The sequence below is a fragment of the Peromyscus eremicus genome, chromosome 20 (genome assembly GCF_949786415.1).
Source record: "Peromyscus eremicus chromosome 20, PerEre_H2_v1, whole genome shotgun sequence".
Classification (NCBI taxonomy): domain Eukaryota; kingdom Metazoa; phylum Chordata; class Mammalia; order Rodentia; family Cricetidae; genus Peromyscus; species Peromyscus eremicus.
Window position 1 is genome coordinate 20,961,742 of NC_081436.1, and position 24,536 is coordinate 20,986,277.

At 45.3% G+C, this 24,536-nt stretch overlaps 1 protein-coding gene across 1 annotated transcript in view; it reads right to left on the bottom strand.

Moving 5' to 3' along the window:
• Srebf2 (sterol regulatory element binding transcription factor 2) overlaps nucleotides 1-24,536 on the bottom strand; it is a 59,495-nt gene that overhangs the window by 17,525 nt on the left and 17,434 nt on the right. Inside the window, exons 2-10 of the mRNA XM_059247976.1 lie at nucleotides 16,852-17,286; nucleotides 15,720-15,901; nucleotides 14,219-14,365; nucleotides 11,812-12,033; nucleotides 9,671-9,785; nucleotides 9,333-9,514; nucleotides 6,221-6,413; nucleotides 5,542-5,723; nucleotides 2,735-3,011 (exon numbers count right to left, since the gene is read on the bottom strand). Coding sequence (XP_059103959.1) covers nucleotides 2,735-3,011; nucleotides 5,542-5,723; nucleotides 6,221-6,413; nucleotides 9,333-9,514; nucleotides 9,671-9,785; nucleotides 11,812-12,033; nucleotides 14,219-14,365; nucleotides 15,720-15,901; nucleotides 16,852-17,286 — 1,935 coding nt within the window. The remainder of the gene's footprint in view (nucleotides 1-2,734; nucleotides 3,012-5,541; nucleotides 5,724-6,220; nucleotides 6,414-9,332; nucleotides 9,515-9,670; nucleotides 9,786-11,811; nucleotides 12,034-14,218; nucleotides 14,366-15,719; nucleotides 15,902-16,851; nucleotides 17,287-24,536) is intronic.

A 24,536-nucleotide genomic window follows, 5' to 3' on the forward strand; every position in this document is an offset into this window, starting at 1 on the left:
TCTACCTGTGGCTGAAAGCTCCCTTCTGCCTACTCTCTCTCCAAATTGTGAGCCAAAGTAAATGACTCCTCTCATTTCTGCCTCACTGTAAGCACAGTAACAAATACACGAGGTGCCAGGGGAAAGGAGTGACCTTTGTGATCAGGTAGGTCCAGATGGGATGCAGGCTCAGCAAGTTACTAGCTATGTGCTGTGCTCATCTACTTCCCAAACTGACAGGGACACGGCTCTGGTTCTGTGACAATGGAGTTGTTGGGATTGCTGGTCACTGGATAGAGCTCAGAGGTGTGTGGTGCAATCTTTTCCAAAGCAGTGTCAATAGCACGGCCTCATTCTGTTGACAAAGGTCTGAATTTCCAAATAGTTGAAGGGAGAAAACACAACATAAAAACAGAGTGGATTTGATTTTCATCAGGCTCCTCCCATAAGCGTCACAGAAAAGGAAATAGAACACTGAACAGTGCCAGTTACATACGTTAGATTAGTAGGTAAAGGCTTCTACTACGAGATCAGTGGACAAAGTGCCCCGACACAGACCCAAGGACCCATCCTAGCTGTCCTGAGGCTTTCATACAGTTAGTTTCTTGCTATGGTCCTCATACAGAAGCTGGGAGGTGATAAAGGACTAGCAGTCTCCTGGCTTTGAGGTCAGGCAGCAACCAGGCCCTCTTAACCTCTTTAGCTGAGGGTTCTTTTTACCCAGCTGCCTTTTTGTTATCAGCATGGGAGCTCTTAGGCCCTGAGTTCATTCTGTATTAGTGTGGGGTATTTGTTTTCCCCACGAAGCTCTAAGCTTTCTCCTTTAGGGAAAGGATAGAAGACAGCATGAAACTCATGCTGTGGGCACCTCATCCCTGAAGAGCCCCCTTAGGTTCTGGAGTTGAGAATGTTCAATGAGTATGGAGATGAGTGGTGTGAAGTGTTCTGGCTTGGAACTCTAGATCCTAGTAGCTTAATCTCCTGAGCAGAGACTGGGATGTCAAAGTCTGCTCTAAGGGTACCATGAGTGGCAGGAAAAAAAATAAATTAGCAGGAGAGATCTGCAGTTAGGGATTTCCCGTCAAAGCTGATGCCTACTATCTTATCTCCTGGTCCCTCCTCCATCCTAGATGACTGGGCCTGCTCCCTCTCAAACTCACAAGGAATGTTCCATACCTTAGGACCACACCTAACAGGTTATCTCTGACTTCATCTACTGCTAGTGGACACATCAGCAGCAACCTTCTCCTCCTCTTCTTCATATTTTTTTTTTGGTTTTGCGACAGGGTTTCTCTGTGTAGTTTTGGTGCTTGTCCTGGATCTCGCTCTGTAGACCAGACTTGCCTCGAACTCACAGAGATCTGCCTTCCTCTGCCTCCCGAGTGCTGGGATTAAAGGCCTGCACCACCGCCGCCCAGCACAACCTTCTCTTCTTTAACCATCTCTGTCCTTACTTTGTCCCTCTTACATGCCAAACCTCTTGATTCTCCTCTGACCTTTGACTGTTGCCCCTCTCAGGCAGTGTTTTTTTGTTTGTTTGTTTTTAGAGACAGGTGATCACCATGTACCCCTGGCTGACCTGGACTTCCTTATATAGACCCACCTGCCTCTGCCTCCCAAGTGCTGGGAGTAAAGGATGTGCCACCATGCCCAGCAAGGCAGCGCCTGTCTCGACTACACTGCTCTACCTGTCCTTTGGTGAGATATTCTAGACACCCTTGGTTCTCTCTCTCCCCTGAAGGCCCAGGGCCATTATGTGGGCTGCAGATCCCAGAGGTCCAATGTCTACTGAAAATTTCTCCTCTGTCTCATAGGCAAGTGTCCCAAACAGTGCATGACACCCTTCCTTGGAAAACAACTTCCCCTCTTGTCTCCGTCAGCTGTCAGTGGTACCACTGCTCAACCAAACTCCTAGCAGGAAGCCAGGAAGCCATCCTAAGCAGCACTTTTGTTTTTTTAAATATTTACTGATAATTTATGTGTGTATGTGTGTGGGCATGTGTGTGCCATGGCATGTGTGTGCAAGTCAGAGCAAAACTTGAGAAAGTTAGTTTTCTCCTGTCACGGGAGTCAATAAGATTGAATTCAGGACGTAATGCTTGGTGGCAAGTGCCTTTACCAACCAAGCCACCTTGCTGGCCCCTCATTATTTTCTTCTTCTTCTTCTTCTTCCTCCTCCTCCTCCTCCTTCTTTTTTTTTGAGACAGGGTCTCATGTAGCTCAAGTTGGCCAAGGATGATCTTGAACTCCTGAACCTCCCTAGTGCTAGGATTATAGGTGTGTGCCTCCCGGCCAGGCCTAAGTACATAGAGAAGTGTCATTGTCACTGTGAATGATGTCCATCCTAGAAATGGTAAACTTGGGGTTAGAGAGGGGGCTCAGTGGTTAAGAGCACTGGCTGCCCTTACAGATAGAGGACCTGGATTGGAGTCTCAGCACCCACATGGCAGCTCACAACCATATGTACCTCCAGTTCCAGGGGATCTGACGCACTCTTCTGGCCTCCACAAGGCATTGCCCACATGTGGCACACATCTATATACATAAAATCAATAAATTAAAAAAAAATGAAAGAAAGAAAGAAGGAAAGAAAGAAGGAAAGAAAGGGTAAACTACAGCTACAGACAATGCAGGCTGATGGCTGGATTAAAGCCATGTAAAAGTGGCTCTGTCAAAGTGGAACTCTGGCAAAGCAAGTTAAGGAAGAGATGTGCAGGGCACTGTACAGCAAACCAGGCAGCAGTTATGTTCTCACCTGTGATATGCAGCTGGTGTAGCCTGTGATAGGCCAGGGCTGCATCCCTCGCACTGCTCTTAGCTTCATCCTCAAAGCCAGCTGCAGTGGCTGGGGTAGCCCGCCAGCGCTGGAAGACTTTTTTGAGTATCCAGCGTACCAGGCGCAGCTTCTGCAGGCTGTACCGGATCACATTCCAGGAGAGACTGCAGGCCAAGTCTAAGCGGGAGGTGGGCAGTGCCCGGCCCAAAACTGATAAGCAGGTTTGTAGGTTGGCAGCAGCAGCCGCAAAATCACCCTATAAAGCAGCAAGTGGTAATAATGGTCACTGGCTTTGCCATGCATGGCCTTTTTGTTTTAAGATATTTCTATTTTACCCATCTTGTTATGAGTATAAAACGTGTTTGTCGTCAGAATAAAACACAACTTCCATTAAAGAAAATCTGAACAACTTTAGAAAGCTACAAAAACATAAAAAGAAGCTACCTATAACCTCATCTCCCACAAAGAATCATCACAGACATTCTGAAGAACTCCCTGGCCTTTTTACTAAATTAAATTGCGCTGTGTTCTGTCTTTGAGCAAATGCTGGCAGTTTCCAGCAACTTCTTGTTTTATTTTGTTTTTCGAGAAAGGGTTTCTCTGTGTAGCCCTGGATGTCCTGGAACTCACTCTGTAGACCTGGCTGTCCTCGAACTCACAGAGATCCATCTGCCTCTGCCTCCTGAGTGCTGGGACTAAAGGCATATGCTGCCAGCACCACCACCCAGCTGCCACAGTAGCTTCTATAAATAAGGTAGAAACTAGTTTTTAGATAAAGTACATGCTTAGATTCTGAAAATCTGTTGAGCCCTACCTCAGAGTTGCTTAGTCACAGCTCTGGAATTGTAGCCTATGATTCTGTGGCCTGTAGAAGCCATGAACCACAGCTTTAAGGCCAACTCACAGCTACATTGCTAAACTACCTCAATTTGGGATCTCTGCCCCGCTGTGGGTCTAACAGAGTCTACAGCACCCTGCTGATATTAGTAACTGAGAGGTTGTCAATGGCAACCAGAAGCTATTTTCCTAGAGGGCTTGCTGCTTTCCAGGATGGCTTTGATTTTGCTCCTTTGCCTCAACCAGCCCAACTCTCCCTAAACATCCTCTCCTAGCAAGAATGCAGCTCCCCACTCAGGCACTGACTCGTTTCAGCCCTGCAGCCTGCCTCCTGGTCACTGCTCCCATACAAAGGCATCTGAGTGTTTCCAAGCAATAGCCTCAAAAGAGCCCTCGATACCTTCCGGCCTCTTCCACCTTTGAGTTAACACCATTACTACTTACTTTACATCTCAAAATATGTATTCACTTCTACCATTTTAAAGTGTTAAATTCCAGGTTTTCATCTCTTATTCCATCCATTCTAAGAACCTCCTAAATTGTTTCTGTACCTTTCATGTTTCCATTCCCCAACCTATTCTTCATACAGCCACTAGAATGGCATCATGAAACACGCTTAAACCTGCCTCTACAATATTCCTGTGAACAACCCTCCCCCGACCATCACATCTGTATTTTAGGACCCAGGGCTGTGGGCACAGATTTCAATGGGCTACAACTCATTGTGACAGCCTGCCAAAGGGAGAGTAAGCACTGGGTTTACTGTTGCTCAGGACCGTTCTGAGTCACATGGCTCCCGAAGTACGCATGTTTAACAGTAATATCCTTCAGTGTCACAAGGTGCCATAGAGCCCTCCCTATAACCTCTCCTTATACTGATTCCAAACAAAAACCTTCAGCTAATTTTGCTGCTCAAAAATCTTCCCTGATTCACTAGTGAACTGGAAAGAAAAACCTAATTCAGAGGTTGGAGAGACTTCACAGAGTTAAGAGTACTTGATGCTTTTCCAGTGGATCAAAGTTTGGTTCCCAGCATCCAGGCCAGGGAGCTCAGCATCACCTGCAACTCCAGCCCCAGGGAATCTGGTGTCCATTTCTGGATTCAGTGGGCATCTGCACACATGTGCATATACCTCCACACACACACATACACATAAATAAAAAATAAGTGTAAAAACCCCACCCAACTCAGTTGCTAGTCAAAACTGCAAACGTGGACCACTACACCACTAGCCTTCACTGCCATCTCTCTGCGACATAAGCCTGCACTTTAGACACACATACCCTCTGTCTACGTCATAGTTGAATGTGAATGCCTCCCCCACAGGCTCATGTATTCCAACACTTGGTCCCCAGCTGGTAGCAATGCTTTAAAAGGTCATGGATCCTTCGAGCTAAGGCCAGGCTGACAGAAGAGGGCTGCTAGTGGCAGATCTTGCGAGTGATCTCCACTTGTAGTTCTTGTATGAATGCTCCATTTCCTGATCTGCCAAGATGTTGGGATACCATGCCACAAGCTCCTGCCCCATGACCACCAGCCCTTCCCAGGAGGGACTAAAAACTATGAGCTCAAATAAACTTCCCCTTTAAATTGCTTCTGTGAGGTACTTGGTTACAACAGAGAGAAAGTGACTAAGATATTACTCATGGCACTATCAGCTTGAAAGGTCCTGCCTGCCTGCCTGTCTGCCTGTCCTACTTGATCAGGACAGTGTCATTTATACCCTGAAACTCACAGCACCATATGTCATAACGGACAAAGACCATCCAGCGTCCAGAGATGATCTCCCTCCCATTGCCCTGTGGCTGGTACAGGTACAGTGCCCTTTCCTTTCCCGTCACCCCGGCACCTGCCACAGGACTTGGCACACACTGGGGAGTCAACAACATTCACTGTGTTCTTGTTTGAGCACAGAGGAAGGTGAAGAAAGGTGGATGACAGAACTCACTTTGGCAAGGTCTAGGTCCGCCTGCTTCCGGTGTCTCCAGAAGGTGACTGAGGAGCGTGAGTGTGGGCGGATCACTGGCTCCCCGTGGACCAACAGCTTCACAAAGACGCTCAAGACAATCACACCATTTACCAGCCATAGGAGGAGAGTTGGCATCATCCAGTCAAACCAGCCCCCAGAACCTAAAGAGGGGCATCTCAGCTGAGACTACCAGGCAGGGCCTTGTGGAACAGCAAGGCACCTGATGGGCTCCAGAAGTGTGAGATCAAAGAGCCTTCTGCATCATTTTCAGAAGAAATGGTAGACAATTCTATAGCCTAATAGGAATCTTTATATCCCCTGGCACCATGGAGCTGAGTGCCACAAACAGCTCAGTTACAGGACATTAGGACATCGATCTCACACCTGACATAATACCACACAGTCCCTCAAGCAGGCACTTCCCCTATCTCTCCCACCCCCTCTCTCCATGGTAATTGTAACAAAGCAGGTTCCAGTTTGTTCCAACTAAACTTAAGTTTGTCTTATTGTGCAAAACTTAGGCCAGCCCCTGTCGGAAGCAAGCAGGTAGGAGACCCATCCCTGTTTTGGACTAGGTAGATACATGATGCAGTTTTACACAGGGTCCTTTTGTCACAGCAGTCCACCTAACCCAGGCAGTATTAGGGGACCCACCTACCTGACTCCAGTGACAGTACATTGCGGCCAGAGCCTGAATATGGGTGCTGGTCAGCATCGTGGGCCCCTCCCCATTGCAGCAAGGAAGTCAAGGGGTTAAAGGAGAGGCCCAAGAACGTGAGGACACACAGCAGAATTCGAGATCGGTCCACCATGCCCAGTGCCACAGGAGGAGAGTCTGGTTCATCTTTGACCTTCAAAACAGCAACTCGGGGTTAGAATGATTACCATTTGTGTTTTTACAGCACTTTGCAGGGGTGGTTTGAATGGGATGTCCCTCGGAAGTCGCAGGCATTTGGTATCTGGCACCCAGTTGGTGGCTGGAGAAGTACGTCATTTGGAATGGCCTTGAGATTTCAAAATGCTCACGCCATACCCAGTGTGTTCTCTTCACCTCCTGCTTGTAGATCTGGACGTGAGCTCTCACCTGTTCCTGCCACCTTGGCTTTCTTTGCTCTGCATCATGGACTCTAAGCCCTGAACTCATAAGTCCATATCAAATGCTTTCTTATTTTTATAAGTTGCCTTAGTCATGGTGTTCTGTCACAGCAACAGAAAAGTAACCAAGACACTGTTTTTATACATACACCAAGAAACAAACTGCGGGGTTTAAATTCAAGACCATTAAGTCAGAGAGGAGAAAAACCAGGAGGGACCTAAGAAGTCCATGATTCACAAACTATTACTCAAACATTGGAATAATCTTTCTATTACTAACTGAGTATATTCCATAGAACAAAAGTAAGGAGTACAGGGTCTCATTATCCATCTTCAGCTGGCCTAGAACTCTCTATGTAGACCAGGATGATCCTTGAACTCAAAGATTTGTCTGTCTCTGCCTCCTGAGTGCCAGACCAACTTTCTTACAAAATGGATCTCTCCAACAATAGAGAGCATACTGGGGCTGGAGATGTGGAGATCAAAGAGCAGTCCCATGACTACAAAGAAACCAACCCTTGCTTTAGAGGCAGGGTCTCTTGTTATTTTTGCCACTGTGCTGTACACATGAGCAAAAGCATTGTGGCTAAAAACAGATTAAGAGTCCTGTAGATGGGATTACAATTTGACCCACTACTCTGGTTTTTTAACGTGGGCTCTGGACCTCAGGTGCTCCAGGTGGCATGGCTGGCACTTGTACCTGCTGAGGCATCCTACTGACTATTTCATTGTGTTTATACCACACCCCAGTAATGATGAAAACCATGCTTTAGAGAAAAGGAGTAGGACTTTTTTTTAAAGGGGACATTTGCTTTTGTTCATGGATTCAGAGGTTTCAGTTCCTCACACCAGGGACAGCCGTGGTGGCAGAGCTGATCAGCTTGTCTCGCCTCAGTGGCCAGGGAAACACAGAAGAGGAGAGAGAATGCTGAAGCTGAGTTCGGTTATTGAAACTAGAATGTAGCCGGGCAGTGGTGGCGCACACCTTTAATCCCAGCACTCGGAAGGCAGAGGCAGGTGGATCTCTGTGAGTTCGAGGTCAACCTGATCTACAGAGCAAGATCCAGGACAGGCACCAAAACTACACAGAGAAACCTTGTCTCGAAAAACCAAAAACCCAAAACAACAACAACAAAAATTAGAATGTGCTTTTTGTGTCTCTTTCATTTTACAGACAGAACTGGAAGCAGAGGCCCTAGGGAACTGACAAGGAGTGAGGAAGAGGATTGGAGCCAAGATTTTCCCCAAGCCCTGATGCACACATTCCAAATTGTATGTTATATGGACCACTACTACCAAACAGAATCATATTTACAAAAAAAGTTTCAAAAAAATGTTTGTGTGGCTAGAGAGATGGCTCAGAGGTTAAGAGCACTGGCTGTTCTTCCAGGACCTGGGTTCAATTCCCAGCACCCACATGGCAGCTAACAACTGTCTGTAATTTCAGTTCTAGGGGATCTGACATTCTCACACAGATATACATGTAGGCAAAACACCAATGCACATAAAATAAAAATAAATAAATTTAAAAAAAAAAGAATGTTTAAAAAAAAAAAAAGGATGTTTGCTGTGTGCTGGGCCAGCCTGGTCTACATAGAAAATAGAGTGTTCCAGGCAACCAGCTAGGACTACGAGACCTATCTTTAAAAAAAAAAAAGAAAGGAAGGAAGGAAGGAAGGAAGGAAGGAAGGAAGGAAGGAAGGAAGGAAGAAAGAAAGAAAGAAAGAAAGAAAGAAAGAAAGAAAGAAAGAAAAAAGAATGCTTATTTAGCATGCACAAAGTCCTGGGTATGGCTTCTCAGTACCACACATATCGAAGGCATTGGCAATGCCTGTAATCCCAGAACTTGGTAGAGAGATAGGAAGATCGGGGGTCAAGGTCTTCCTAAATTTCATAGCAACTTCTAGGCCAGCCAGAGCAACATGATAACCTTCGAACAAACAAAACCAAATGCTAGAAGGAAACCATATGCTTTTGGAGTTGGGAACACCAATGTCAAGATGCAGTACAGGATCCAGTGACTCCAAAGGTTCCTGGAAACTCATTAAGCTTAAGGCCTCGTCTAACTAATTCCAATAAAACTTCAATTGCCATGGGGTTTTTGTTGTTGTTGTTCAGGGACCATTTAAGAGCCCTGGGTTGGTAGAATGTTATCTGTTAGATTGCAAATTGTAGTTGTTTCCGGAAAGAGCACCCAGAGGCGGCCTCAGCTAAACTAGCATAGCAGCCTCAGTGGTCTTGCCAGCCAGGCCCATTATGGGCAGAGGAAGTAATGGAGCACATCGAGCAACTCCCAGAGCCCACCCGCCTGACAGCCGCTCTGTCCTCATTCCTCTCTGATGGGGCCTCTCTATAAGGACCTGTTAAATCTGAGAGTCTGTGTCCTCATCCAGAGGCAGTTGGTTCCTTCTCAGATTTTTTTTTTTTTTTTTTTTTTGAGATGGTCTTGCTGCCATCTCAAGATCTTCCTTCCTCAGCCTCCCTGGCACTGGGATTACAGGCATGCACCACCACACTCAACAGTTTTCGCCCCTTTAAATGCAGCTAATGTCACAGAACTCCTCGTCCTCTTCACCCCGCATTGGATAAGCACTGATCCAGTCACCTCTCTGTGGCTACTATTGCTTTAGGAAAAACGAGAGATTCTGAGGGTGAGAAATTTTAAAAGCTCATACCTTTGCATCATCCAGCAGAGGACTTCCTGGCTCAGAGTCAATGGAATAGGGGGAGAAACCTGCCTGGGACCCAGAGTCAGAGGCCGGAGGAGACATCAGAAGGACATTCTGATTAAAGTCATCAATCTTCAAGTCAACGTCACTGTCCACCAGACTGCCTAAGTCAATGCCCTTCAGAAGCTCTGCAAAGAAAACTCCCCCTTAGAAAACTGTCCATTTTTACAAAATCCCGCATGGACAGGGCCTCATAACACATCTGAGTCCTCCCCTGTGCCCATCACAGGACTTCTCCAAACAACTGTGAGGTTTGATAGGCCTTTCTCAACACAATGACTTACTGTTTTTCTGATTTGCCAGCTTCAGCACCATGTTCTCCTGACGCAGCTTGTGATTGACCTGCTGCAAATATTTGATGTAATCAATGGCCTTCCTCAGAACGCCAGACTTGTGCATCTGGGAAGAAGATAGATAAAACACAGTTAAAGCAGTGCATGCTGGAGCAAAGAGAGCAGAGCCCCAGAGTTCATGAGTGAGGAGCAGAGCTGTGAGGTGTCAAACACTGGTTCAAATGTTGGCTATCTGGCATAAAACTCACCCTAACTCTGAACCTCTTTTTTCTTTTTTGGGTGTGTGTGAAGTGGGATAATACTAGGGATTGGATCCAGGGTTTGGAACATTCTAGCTCTATCATGAGCTAAATCCTAAGCCCTCCCCTTAATCCTTAACATGGGAATAATGATAGTACATAAACCATAGGCTGGTTGTACTGACATATAATTGACATGTAAATATTGGCTATAATAATTCTTATAATAAACATAAAAACAAACTTTAGCCGGGCAGTGGTGGCACATGCGTTTAACTCCAGCACTTGGGAGGCAGAGGCAGGTGGATCTCTGTGAGTTCGAGGCCAGCCTTGGCTACAGAGTGAGTTCCAGGAAAGGCAGCACAAAGCTACACAGAGAAACCCTGTCTCGGAAACCCAGAAAAAAAAGAAAAAAAAAAAAAAAAAAAAAAAAAGGAAAAGAAAAAAGAAAAACAAACTTTAAGGCTGGACGGTGGTGGTACATGCCTTTAATTCCATCACTTGGGAAGCAGAAGCAGGAAGATCTCCGAGTTCAAGGCCAGCCAGGTCTATAGAGTAAGTTCCATGAGAGCCAGGGCTCCACAAAGAAACTCTGTCTCAGAAAAACCAAAACCAGAACCAAAAAACAATAAAAACAAAAACCCACTAACAACAACGACAACAGAAAAACTTTAAGGAAAACACACGGCAGACAAACAAAGTGATAGCACTGGAGGCTGCATAGAGTGGCGCACACCTTTAACCCCAGCACTTAAGCAGAGGCAGGTGACTCTCTGAGTCTGAATCCAGCCTGGTGTACACAGAAAGTTCCAGGCCAGCCAGGGCTAATGAGACCCAGGCTGATAGACCAACAAACAAACCAGTACTGTGCTAGACAGGCAGTTTAGTAACAGAGTGCTTGCTTAGCACGTATAAACCATGGACTCAATCTAACACTAGAACAAGCATTTCTCAACTGCTATTTTAAATAACAATATATACTTTCTACTTAATATTTATACTTATACTCTTGTAGACTGTAAGGAAAACAATGAACTTCCCTTTAAAATAGGGTTGTTATTTTAAACAAACAAACAACCCCTCCCATTTCCCAGGAGACACATTCATTGAAAAAAGAAAAAAAAAAAAAACCATATATATATATATATATATATGAGAAAATTAATTTCCTCTGCTTTGCTTGGTCAAAGGACTCAATCACCACTCTCTCTTCTCCCCTAAAAGGGAACACTACTAAAAATATGTCAAGAATGTCCTTAGTTGCCTCCAAGGTACTCCATCCTATGCCTAGCCACTAGGTAAGAAGTGTATCTCCCGCTAACACTGGGGTGTCTGTCATAGCAGAGCATCCTTTACGTTCGGTGTCATAGACAGTCACAACAGAGCATGGCTGAGGGACTCGAAGGTACTAGGAGGTCACCACATCATCAATTCTCAACATTCCATTTATGTTAGATGATAATTTGCACTTATTTTTATTTTATGAGTATTCTGCCTGCCTTTCATGTGTGCCCAGTGCTTGAGAACAGAAGAGGGGCGCTGGGTCCCCAGAACTATGGTTACGGCCTGTCCTGAGCCACAGCAAGGGTGTTGGGAACAGAACCCTCTGGAAGAGCAGTACATGCTCTTAACTGCTGAGCCAGCTCTCCAGCCCTCCTCATTCAGTCATTCATTTATGGAACTGACTTTTAGCCTTGATTGGCCTAGAACTTGCAATCCTCCTGCCGTGTCTCCTGGGCAATATTTTATAGTCCTGTCCAACGCGGAGGTACTTCAATAAGCATGTACCTCTAACTCACTTCTGTGTCTGTTCAGCTGAAGCCTGCATCTTCCCTATTCCCATGACAGACAGGAGACACCGAGGCACGAATCTCCATTCTTCTTGGCACCTACCTTGGCATCTGTTCCCATGACCAAGTCCTTCAGCTCTATGATTTTGTCGTTGATAGAGGATCGATATCGCTTTTCAATGATATTGTGTGTTGTCCGTCTCTCTCCTTCTTTGGGGGGCTCTAGCTGCTTTATGCCTCCAGGTACTTGCTTAATAGGAACTTTCTCTTGTCCCATCATTACAGGCATTGTGGTCAGAATGGTCCCATTGCTGCCTACCAGGGTCTAGAACAAGGGCAGAGTTATCCTTTGTTAGTTTAAACAAAGTAACCTCCCAACACAAAGTGGCTTGCTCCTGCATTGGGGGTGTCAGCCAGGAGTGCTCCTGCATATGGGGTGTCAGCTGGGAATGCTCCATGTGGTCTGATACCTCCTGGGTTAATGAGGCCAGGTCCCCCAAAACCTCAAGAGCTGACCAAAAGCTCATCAGCTCCTATCTTCCCATCATAGTCACTGTCAATAAGCTGTACCACAGAAAGATTAGTTCAGCCTTAACTTCTGATCTAGGGGGTGCTGGAAAAAAGCTGTATGGTTTTGCTGTCAAACTGTCAGCCACCTCTGAATACACATGTATAAACTACATTAACTGGGCCAAGAGAAAACTTTCTCTGAGCGTGTGACACGTTTTTTTCTCTTTTCAAATGACAAGTAAATTCCTACATTTTTTCTATAGTTTGACCATCAGAGATTACAAAGGTAAAACTCATACTTTCATTCAGAGCTGTTTGCTTAAGTAATCAGTTCAACCACAGAGGCTTCTTTCCTCATTTCTACCTTTCCCTGTTCCCATGTTTACTAATTTTTGTTCTTAGTTTCTTTAATAAATGGCTTCAATATCCAAATGGTCAATAAAGAGACAAAAACCTGCTCTAACTCATTAGAATTTGAAATATTGCACTGGGCTGGTGGTAACTGCACACGCCTTTAATCTCAGCACTTGGGAGGCAGAGGCAGGTGGATCTCTGTGAGTTCCAAGCCATCCAGGGCTACATAGTGACACTGTCTCCAAAAAAAAGTCAGCCAGGCAAGGTGGCACACGTCTATAACCACAGCCCCCAGAGGCTCAAGGTAGGAAGATTTTGAGTTTGAGGCCAACCTGAGAGATCCTATATAAAAACAAACAAAATAAAAGCAAAACAAATAATAATTTACACGTAACAAATATCATTTTTAGAAGTGTGATGAAGTTTTACATATGAGCACAACATGTAGCACGCAAGTCAAGACAAAAACCCTTCACCTTAGGATGTCCCCTTACATCCTGAGAATGTTCCCTTATGTCCTAACCTAGAACCCTGCTGGGACAATCACCACAGCCATGTTTCATCTCCTGAGCTTCGTACTAATGGAATCACCAGTGTGAAGCTCTGAGATAGGCTTCTTTTGCTCTCTGTCATTCTGAGGTTTAGCCAGGTTGTCTTAGGCATCAATAGTCCCCTTTCTTACTGTTGGCAACACTTCCATTTTATGGGTGCACTGTGAGTTGTTTATTATCCTAGGGATGGACACTGGATGTTTCTAGTTCTTGGCAGCTTTTTTTTTTTTTTTTTTTTTTTTTAAAACTCAGACTCATTCTTTTTTTTTTTTTTTTTTTAAAGATTTATTTATTTATTATGTATACAGTGTTCTGTCTGCATGTATCCCTGCAGGCCAGAAGAGGGAGCCAGATCTCATTACAGATGGTTGTGAGCCACCATGTGGGTGCTGGGAATTGAACTCAGGACCTCTGGAAGAACAGCCAGTGCTCTTAACCTCTGAGCCATCTCTCCAGCCCCTCTTGGCAGCTTTTATTTCGTTTTGAGACAAAGTCTCACATAGCTTAAGATGGCCCCAAGGCTGCTATGTAGCTGAGGATGACATTGAACTTCTGAATCTCCAACCTCCACCTCTCCAATGCTGGGGAGTCATGTGCAGTCATGTGACACCACACCCTGTTTATGTGTTCCTGGGGATTGGACCCAGAGCCTCATGCAAGCTAGGCAAGTATTCTATCAACCCTAGTTCTTGGTTTTTATGAATAAAGCCAGTGCTTCCAAAACTTAAATAATCTTTTACTCAAAGTGGCTGGGATCCCATAAGTGAAGGATGGCACTTTGCTTGTCTTGACATCTCTCCCTGTCTGGTGACCCTAGAAGTCTAAGCTCCATGGCAACAACAGTGCCTAGGAGATGCTGGTCCTGTGTGGAGCTGCTGCCCAGCTGCAGGGTTCATCTGGGGTCTTTTCCACCCTCTTGCAAGATCCCAAGATTTAATATAACACACCCTAACAACATTTCAAGGGAAAAAGCAAACCAAAAAGTGCAGAGATATTTACAATCTGACGAACACATTCCATAAAAGCTCCCAACGTCTACTTAGCAGTAGGCTTTAAAAACTCAGAAGTGCAGGAGAAGGAGAATGCAACTCTTACTGGTACTTGAAGGGCAGCTGTCTGGAGGGGGGTGGTGAGAGCAGTGAGGGCTGGGTTCTGGACTGCAGCCATGACAGGGCTGCCATCTGTTTTCAGTGTGGTCAGAACAAGGGAGTCTGTCTTAATGATCTGAGGCTGAACCAGGACCTACGAGGAGGACAAAAAGGAGCATTATTTTTGTATTTTTTCATTTGTTTCTTGTTACATAGACTCATCACAAAAGAGTAAGAAAACATTTTCACAAAACTGAAAACAAACAAACAAACAAAAAAAAAAGGAAACCCCTACAGACAATTCCCAAAGTTGGCTATTCTGTGCAGCTTGCATCCCGTGTTGAAGAGGCTAGAGGGACAGCTACAGAGTATTTTAAGGCTTCGGGCTTTCAGGCTAGCAATGCCATTGTGTGGCAGGAACAGAGTAAGAATGGCTCACAATGGATGGCTGAGAGAGACAGCCAGGATATTTGCTTTTTTTTTTTTTTTTACGATAAATTAATTTGAGGCCAGCGAGATGGCTCCATGATAAAGGTGCCTGTCACTAAGCTTGATTGTCTGAGTTTGAGCTCCAGGACTCACAAGGTGGAAGGAGAGAACCAATTCCCACAAGGTGTCCTTTCATTTCCACATGTGTGTACCCACCCATCCACTCACTCATGCACACAAATATTTTAAAATGTAATAAAAAGATTTATTAGCCGGGCGGTGGTGGCGCACGCCTTTAATCCCAGCACTTGGGAGGTGGGGGCAGGCGGATCTCTGTGAGTTTGAGGCCAGCCTGGGCTACAGAGTGCGCTCTAGGACAGCCAGAGCTATAGAGAGAACTTGTCTCAAACCAAACAAAAATCAAAACAAAAATCAAACACAGGTCCTAATGCTTACAGAGCAAGCAATCTTATCTACTAAATCATCTCCTTAGCCCCCTAAAACATGTTTTCTGTTTTTGTCTTTTTAATTACAAAAATAATGCACATTTACCACCACCACACACACGATACACACTTAGTATCCATTGCAAACAGGGAAAACAAAATTAAAGACAGTTATCTGAGAGTTACTAGTTTTACATGGTATGGAGAGGGTCAAGGGGTGAAGCACATGCCACACCTCAGGTGCAGAAATCATGGGCAGCTGGTAAGAGTTGGTCCTTCCTCCCACCCTATGAGTCCTGGGGATTGAACTCAGGTTTTTAGGCTTGGTAACAAGTGCCTGTGTCCACTGAGCCAACTCATTAGCCCTCTTTCCAGTTCTATACCCACCATGAGTCAACACTATATAGTCACTATACCAGCCTTTGCCAGGAATGCCAGAGTCTATCTACAGGGAAGGCTCAGTCAGATCGCTGTATGGTACTCACAGGTATATCCTGTCCAGGTTCCCTTCTTAGCCCTCCCAGCTGTTCTGTGTATACTCTTGATGACCCTTCTTAGCATGCCAAAGTTTCTACCAAGGAATAGCTCTGAGTCTCCCCCAGTTCCCCCTTGAATCCTTTCCAAGCCACCTACCGGGACCTGCTGCACCTGGGGCGCAGCAACTGTCTGCACTGTGGCTGGGGCAAGGGTCTGCAGCGTGCCATTGGCTGTTTGTGTCAACACCCGCTGGGCCTGTACAGTTTGCACCTGCTGCTGGATCGTGACTGGCTGTACCTGCGAGGATGTCACCAGGCTTTGAACTTGAGGCTGCAGGACTTTGGGGGAGAAGAGAAAAAAGTTACACGGATAAGAAATGCACAATGTCACTGTAGCTGCAGCATAACTTGAGGATGGAGTGTCTCATAATTACTTCAACTTCCCACCTGCTGCTGAAGAAGATGTGCACAACCATTTACAAGCTGGTTTAGAGAATAGGAACATCCCGTAAGGGCTGCATCAATTTCTGATAGAATGAGTACAAATTGTTTTATTACTCTGGGTGCTGGAGGGAAAGTAAGGAAGCTACTTGGCAAATGGCTGCACCCGCAATGGAGTTAATAGACATTGAGAACCAACAACCCCCTAGAGTCTCATTGCCTCCCATCCTTTCTAGATGGAAAATCTGCTTTGGGATGAGAGTCTCTGCTTTGTTTTATACCGCCTCTTCCAAAGTCTCAAAACCCACCAGCAAACTATGTGAGTCTTCAAACTGAGAGCAATACTGAGCCTACCCAGAGCTCCCCACTGTCGCTGGATATAGCACATCCCAGAATGAACAAGTGCTTCAGTCACTCATTCACTCAACATATCCTGAATGCCCACCATGAGGGCTGCTAATCAGAGATGTAGCACCGATTTTAAAAGTGGTTTATCTCCACAGTGCTTGTTTAGGAATTATGTGCTGAGGGCATGGTTTTCATCTGTGGATGCCCAGATCTGATGTTAACTATGTAAGTTTCAGACCTAATTTTATTCAGGACTCCACCTCTGGTTATCAAGACAACCTTGCATCTACCATGTTTGCTGGACTCTGAAGTAGGTCTAAATAAACATTAGGGTCTTTGAGGAAGGAGACATGTTCCTGTACCATTCTGCCAATGATCAGAAACTTGTCCAGACAGGACCATACTGAAATATTCTATCATGCTCAGATGATAGTTCTGCAGTGTCTACACACTGACACACGGGCTCTGGAACCAACCAACTACTCTGATTTCTGAGTCACCTTGAAAGCTGGTTGCTGCATTCTGGTATATCAAAGGCTGCTGGATGATCCTCGTCTGTGGAGCAGTGCTGAACGTTGGGGTGATCATTACCGTCTGCTGCTGAAGCTGAGCTGAAGGTGGGGGCTGGGGCTGGGGTCTGGGCTGGAGAACAGGTGTTGCCCTTGGTGGGGTAGGAGAGACTTTGACCTGGAGGGCTGGAGCCTGAGAGGAGGCAGCTGAGGGGGAGAAGGTAGGTAACGGGGCCTGGCTGAACGACCGCTGTAGTCCAGGGTCTGTGGCTCCACCACTGGTGCCTCTGCCATTGCTGTTGCTGCCGTTGCCGCCACCGCCACCGCCGCCACCATTACCGCCCCCTCCAGAAAACGAGCTACATAGCTGCTCTGAAAACAGATCGGGGAACTCTCCCACTTGATTGCTGACGAACTGTAGCATTTCTGTGAACAAAAGAAAAGGAGTAATTGTATTGATACCCAAAATATAAAGTTTTTTAGTTTTGTCTTTTGAGACAGGGTCTTGCTATGTAGACTTGGGTGGTCTGGTAATCAAAACAATCCTCCTGTTTCAGTTCTCCAAGCTCTGGGATTACAGGCAGGTGCCACTATAGTAGGCTGATGAAACACAAGCACATTTTTTTTCAAATGGTTCCTATGGATTTGTATGTAATTAGTGGGCAAAGAAGAGTAATCCTATTGCCTAGAGCTCTTGGCTAACAGTTGAACTGAAAGCCAACTTCTCTTTAATGTGACTCAGGTTATTAATTACTTAGTGACTTCTTTTGAGGTACCGGGAAATTGAACTCAGAGCCTGGTGCATGCTAGGCAAGTGTTCTGTCACTGGGTTCCATCCTCAGCTTCCCAAATATTAACTTTTAAACTTGATTAAGAAATTGATCCATTCAAGTTAGGGGTGGCACTCAGCATTTATATAAATGCACAAAGCTCTAGGCTCCATTTCTGGTACCATAAGCAGTGTAACACAAAACAGAAAATATAGGGAATAAAAAATCTAATGCCAGGCACATGACTTTAATCCCAGCACTCAGGAGGCAGAGGCAGGTGGATCTCTGAATTCGAGGCTAACCTGGTCTACAGAGTGAGTTCCAGGACAGCCAGGGCTACACAGAGAAACCCTGTCTGGAAAAAACAAAAACAAAAGAAAATCTAATGTTTTGTCTCTTCTGAGATAAGGTCTTGCTACATATCCTTGCCAGGTCTAGAACTTGCATCAATCCTCCTGCCTCTGCCACCTGAGTGCTGAGATTACATGTGTAAGTCACCATTTCCAGCTCTCCAATGACTTTTCTAAGACTAAAGCAAGAATGGATCAGGATGGATCTACACAACCCCCCTACGGCAGAGGGTGGGTTGTCACTGTCAAAGCTTTGGAGTACAGTAGCCTTGGCCGTGAAGCGATCTCCAGTCTCAGCACTACCCCTGATGGCAGTGCTTGAGCTATTGGGGCTGTAGTGTACCAGAACACTACTTCTTCTCCACTCTTTTACCCTCAATAGGATACTGACGCATATGGTTGGTCATCTGCTCCAACCAAGGCACATGTCTGGGTATTACTGGTATCCTCAGAAGCCCAAGGCCTGGTGGCACATGCCTGTAATCCCTACACTCAGGAGGCAGAAGCAGGGGCTCAGCTCATGAGTTTGAGGCCAGCCTACGCTACATTCAGTAGTGAAACTATATGTAAAGTCCTGGAAATAACCAGAACATGGTAACATGGATTGTCAGCACACAGCCAGGTTCAGATCCAGTTTTCTGCCATACTATTTCATTCACCTTTGGTACCACAGAGCCCTGTCTGAAGGCCAAGGCACAGTAGTTGGTCCTGAACCAGATTCCATGCTTTTCAGGGCCCTTCTGGACTTCTGGCTGTTCTTTCCTTTCTGGGAAAGAAATCTGTGGGGCCAAGATGTGTGCACTTGGAAACCATGCTCTCCTTTCTAGATCATATTCCAAGTGACTATAACCCTTGAATCTCTAGCCCTCAAAGTCTCAAGCCTGCAAAGGCTTACCTAAACTCTGCTTACTCCATGTCCCACTGGTTTCTCATGACTGCTTCTTGTTCTTAGGGTTGTTCCTTACTAGATGCCTGGAGCTTCAGTTTTGTCCTACTTATTTTCAGATCTCCATGCCACCGTTCATTTCTTCCTTTTCTAATACCCACATGTACCCATGAAGTTAGTGATTGTTTGTGGTCACTGTAGTGATTTTCAAGTAGTCAAGAATCTCTCTCTCCAAATTCTCTTGGCCACTGATTCTCTGATTTGGACACCAGACAAACCACCACAACCAAAACAGCCACTATGCCTGGCAAGATGACTCAGTGGGAAAAGATACTTGCCCATCCCAATGACCTGAGTTTGATTCCTAGAATCCACATGTTGGAAAGAAAGAACTCTCACAGGTGTCCTCTGACCACCACACGTGTCATGGCGTGTGTTCCCACACACAAAACAATAATGTAAATAATAATAAAAAGACAAAACCAGCCACCCAAACAGAAAAGCACCATCTCCATTCATTCCCCCCAATCCCTACAGCAAGTCCTTTCTAAGTCTTTAAAGGAGGGAGGGGCCTTGGGGGCAGATGTCAGAGGTAGCAGAGTCAGTCATATGTGGGGCAAGCAGAGTGTCACTGGAGATTCTTAGTGTGGTCCAAACTGAGTAATTGGAGCTTAGCATTTCAATTGCAGTACTGTAAGTATTCACTCGGTTCAACCATGGGGAATAACTGTTCTGCCAAGCTAAATTCCCACAGTGTGAGTACTTATGAACACCTTATCACTCTGCTCTGCCATCACCAGCCTGGTGTGTGTGGGTGGGAGAGCGGGCAGACGTCACAGATATTGCAACTCTGTCAACTAAGGCCAATTTCTTTCACACAATCTAAGAGCCGTTCTTAATCTCAGAACAAAATATGAACCAAATACAAATCTAATGTTCATACATTTCAAGCACAACATAGATTATAGAAAACTTTAAGAAAACCATCAAGAGAAACCTAACAATTTGTTGAGTCTTTCACAGTTCCCAGAAAGCCAAGATAAAAGAGCAGTCTGCTGGAGGGACACAGGCTTTGGTCCCTGTGGGCCTAGGTCTCAGCAAGGCAGCCCAAAAAGCTGTGAGGACAAATTACTTCTCTATACTCAGTTTCCTCACCACAGAAGGCTGTCTGGAAAACACACACTTGATTCTTTGCTCTGAGGATTAATAAGATAATGTATGCAGAGTGCTTGCAAGGGGCAGGCCCTTACGAAGCCCCTCATTAGTGGCACCCTTCGAGCACCCACTACACAGGCACTTGGGCCCACTTGGGTTTTCATCAATTGCTCTCCAAAACCCTTTGCTTGGGAGACACATAGGCTGGTGTGCAGAGGTCATAAGGTTTTAGTTGACAAAGCAGGTTAAGAGTGTATACGCAGATGGAACTGAACTGCCTGATTTTTTTTTTTTTTTTTTTTTTTTGGTTAAAGTAAAATCCCTTTTAACTCTCATGAGAGCTCCAGTGACACCATCTCCAGACAGCTGGGCAGCAGGCCTAACCAAGGAAAGACGAGCATTTGTGAGAAGGAGCGCCATACAGAGACACCATGTGGGACCCCAGTGAGCTAAGCTATAGGCTGCAGGAACAGTCATGCTCTTTAGCTCCACGCTCCACTGTGCAGGAGCATCGTCGTAATGCCTCTTTCCTGTTCCCTGCTCCCTGCTTTGTGTCAGGCAATTACACGGACTCTCATTTCCACAGAGAGCCATGAGACCTGGAAAAGGGGGGACTGGGAGAAGGTTTTATGAAGCTTTGAAAATGGAGTTTGTGTTCCAGCTGCAGCTCACAGAGCACAGGGGCAAAAAGGCTTCCCAGAAGTGGACTGGCACATCCAAGCTCACCTCACTCTTCTTCTACACCATATTCCCAGCCTTAGCCGTCTCTAAAATTTAGAGGTAAGTTGCTGGAGCACTAAGAAACTACATTTGGGTTCCGTCTCTTTAAAAGCAAGAAACAAAACTAGAGGCCCTGTTTAACATCCATGTATTTCAAATAGTTACATGCTTCAAAGAGACACAAGTTCATGTTCGCTCTATGGAGTTTATGACCTAGAGGCAACATAAATTATCTTGGCTGGCTTAACCACACAGCATCGAGTGCAATAAAATAACCTGAAATATGATCAGATCAAATTTTTATTATTCTTTTTATGCATATGGGTGTTTTGCCCACATATGTCTGCACAGCAAGTGCAAGCATCGTGCCCAAGGAGGCCAAAAGAGGGTGTCAGATGCCCTGAACTGGAGTCACAGATGGTTCTGAGCTGGCACGTGTGTGGGTGGCTGGGAATTGAACCTGGGTCCTCCGAAAGGGCAGCCACTGATGGGGTAACATCAGATGGGCCTGGAGTTATCCCAGATGGAGTAACAATGTGTTAATTCTTTAGGTATTTGCTATCTAGCCCTGGGAGGTGAGGGAAGAGCTGGTACAGAGGTCATTATTCTTTGCTTCTTGTGGGGGTGGGGTAGGAACAAGTGTTAAGACAGGGTCTTACTACACAACTTACCACATAACTTGGAATTTACCGCATTACCAAGGCTGGCTTCTCCTACCCTCCTCAGACATGACATTACACTGTGAGTGGCCACATACAGCAAAGGTCACTTATTTATTTCTATTGTATGGGTATTTTACCTGAATGTGTCTGTGCACCATGTGCACGTGGTGCTCACAGAGGACAGAAGAGGGCATTGGATCCCCTAGAATTACAGATGTTATTAGCTGCCATGTGGATACTGGGAACTGGACATGGGTCTTCTGTAAGCTCTCCAGGCCCACTACTTATTTTTTTAATACACATTTTACTAATTCTTCGAGACTTTCATAAATGTTATTCTCATTTTATATTTATTATAAATGTTGTGTTAAGATAATATAATTTATTTTTATTTAATTATTTTTAATTACATTTACTTGCCTGGGGGGAAGGGGACATGTACATACTAGGGCACATGTGTAGAGGTAACTTTTAGGAGTCAGTTCTCTCCTCGCACCATGTGGGCTCTGGTGATGAAACTCAGGTCATCAATCAGTTTTGGTAACAAATGCCTTTACCTGCTGAGACATCTTGCCAGACTTTGACAATGTTTTAAATCATGAAAGGAATGTATTCATTATAGACAAATTTGGAAAACAGACCAAGTGGTGGTGGCAGTATGTGTCTTTAATCCCACCACTTGGGAGGCAGAGACAGCGGATTTCTTGAGTTTGGGGTCAGCTGGTCTAAACAGTGAGCTCCAGAACAGCCAGGGCTTCACAGAGAAACTTTGTCAAAAAAAACCCAAAAACCAAAAAACACACACATAAAAAACCCACCACCACCACCACCACCACCACCACCACCACCACCACCACCACCACCAACAACAACAACAAAAACAGGAGTTCTACAGTACTATATTTTATAATATTGGTGCCATAGAGTTAATCACTTAATTACTTAGTGAAAACAGATGGTTGCTTTAAAATCTTCTGCATTACCTACAAGGGCTAGCAACATGGCTCATCAGATGAAGGCACTTTCCACCCAACAATGCAAGCTTGAGATTAGAGTTTGATTGCTGGAATGAACCCACGTAAAGGAAAGAACCAACCCCAGAGAGTTGTTCTCTGACCTACACACACACACACACACACACACACACACACACACACACACACACAAGCAAACAAGCAAACAAAACAACAACAACAAAAACTTTAATAAAAACCGGGGTCTGGAGGATCACTTGCTGCTCTTCCAGACAACCTGAGTTTGATTCCCAGCACCTATGTTGGACAACTCAAAACTACCTGTGACTCTAGCTCCCAGGCCAGGGGCTCTGACACCTTCTTCTGGCCTCCAAGTGCACCCACACAAATGTGACACACACACAAATGAAGTTAATAAATCCTGAAAAAGAAATCTTCATAAACAAGGGGCTTACGGGAAAAAATGCATCAGGGTCACAAGATTCAAAACACATGAAAAGCTGGGCATGGTGGTACATGACTGCAATCTTGAACCTGAAGGAGGCAGAGGGAGTTCAAGGTTATCCCAAGGTCATCCTTGTCATGAGTTGGATTAGGGGTTTCACCATGTAGCCCTGGCTGGCCTCAAACTCACAGAGATCCACTTGCTTCTGCTTCATGAGTGCTGGGATTGAAGGTGTGTATTACTACCATGCCCAGCTAGCTATCTCGGACTTTTAAGTGACAGATGAGTGAATTCTTTTTAATTGCCAAAGAAACCACAAAAGAAAACTGGACAGGGAGCCAGAGGTTCTCAAATGCTTGTGTTCATAACATGCTAAAATTATGGATTCCTTTGCACATATATTACACTAAAGTAAAAAAATCAGAAGAAAAAGGCCTGCTCAGTGCATAATAAGAGTGCTTCCTCTGTGAGCATGAGGACCTGAGTTCAAATCCCTAGTACTCATAAAATCTGGGCATGGCAGTGTGTGCTTATAACTCTAGAATTAGGAGGTTGAAGAGAGATGGATCGGAGGGCTCACTGGTTTCCAGCCTAGCCCAGCTGGAGGAGCTATTTTCAAGGCCACTTTCAATGGTTTCTACTCTGCCACAAGTTCACCCTGAAGTTGTTAGGTGTTATTTTAAGGTAGCTCCGCAGCAGCTACCACTCCATCCTATATCATGCTTTGAATTCAACCAGTCTCCTGTCCACTAGCATCAGCTTTGAGTATCTGATTGGGAGAACCATCTTCCTAATCATATTTAAATTTTTAAATTATTTTTTATTTTATGTGCACTACAGGTGTGTCTGGTGCCCACAGAGGAGAAGAGAGGATAATGGTCTCCTGGAATTTTAGCTAAGGACTGTTATGAGCTGCCATGTAGGTGCTGGGACCCAGACCCAAGTCCTCCACAAAAACAGCAAGGGCTGGCTCTTTTTCCTGCACATGTATGCCTGCTGCCCAGAAAGGTCAGAAGAGGGCATCAAATACCCTGGAACTAGTTACAAATGGTTGTTAGCTGCCATGTGGGTGCAGGGAACGGAACTCAGGTCCTCTATAGAGTAGCAAGTACTCTTAACTGCTGAGCCATCTCTCTAGATCCAAATCAAATTTCTTAAACACAAGTTTCAGAGCTTCCTACCACTTGCTCTGACTGACTCCTGTTGTTTGTATTTTTGAGACAGGGTTTCTCTGTGTAGCCTTGTTGTCCTCGAACTCAGAGATCCACCTGCCTCTGCCTCCACCTCCCAAGTGCTGAGACTAAAGGCATGCGCCACTAACACCTGGCTCTTTTTCTTTTTTTAAAGGTGTGTGTGTGTGTGTGTGTGTGTGTGTGTGTATGTGTCTTCAGCTTATGTGGTGCCGCAGGGGACCAGTCAGATTCCCTTGAGCTCAAGTTAGTTACAGGTGGTTGTGAGCCAACTATTGTGGGTGCGTGGAACCAAATTTTGGTCCTAGGAAAGAGGAGTAAGTACTCTTAACTTCTGAGCCATTTCTCCAGCCCCACTGTCTCCAACTCTTAAAGGTTTCACTTCTCACTCACTAGTTTCTCATCTACCCTTGAGAGACACCTACTTCCCTTGCTGCACAGGCTTGGGGTTGGGCAGTCATTCTCAGGGTAAGACCACTGTGTTCTGACTTCTGCTTGAGGTCACCTTCACTCTTCCTCTAAGC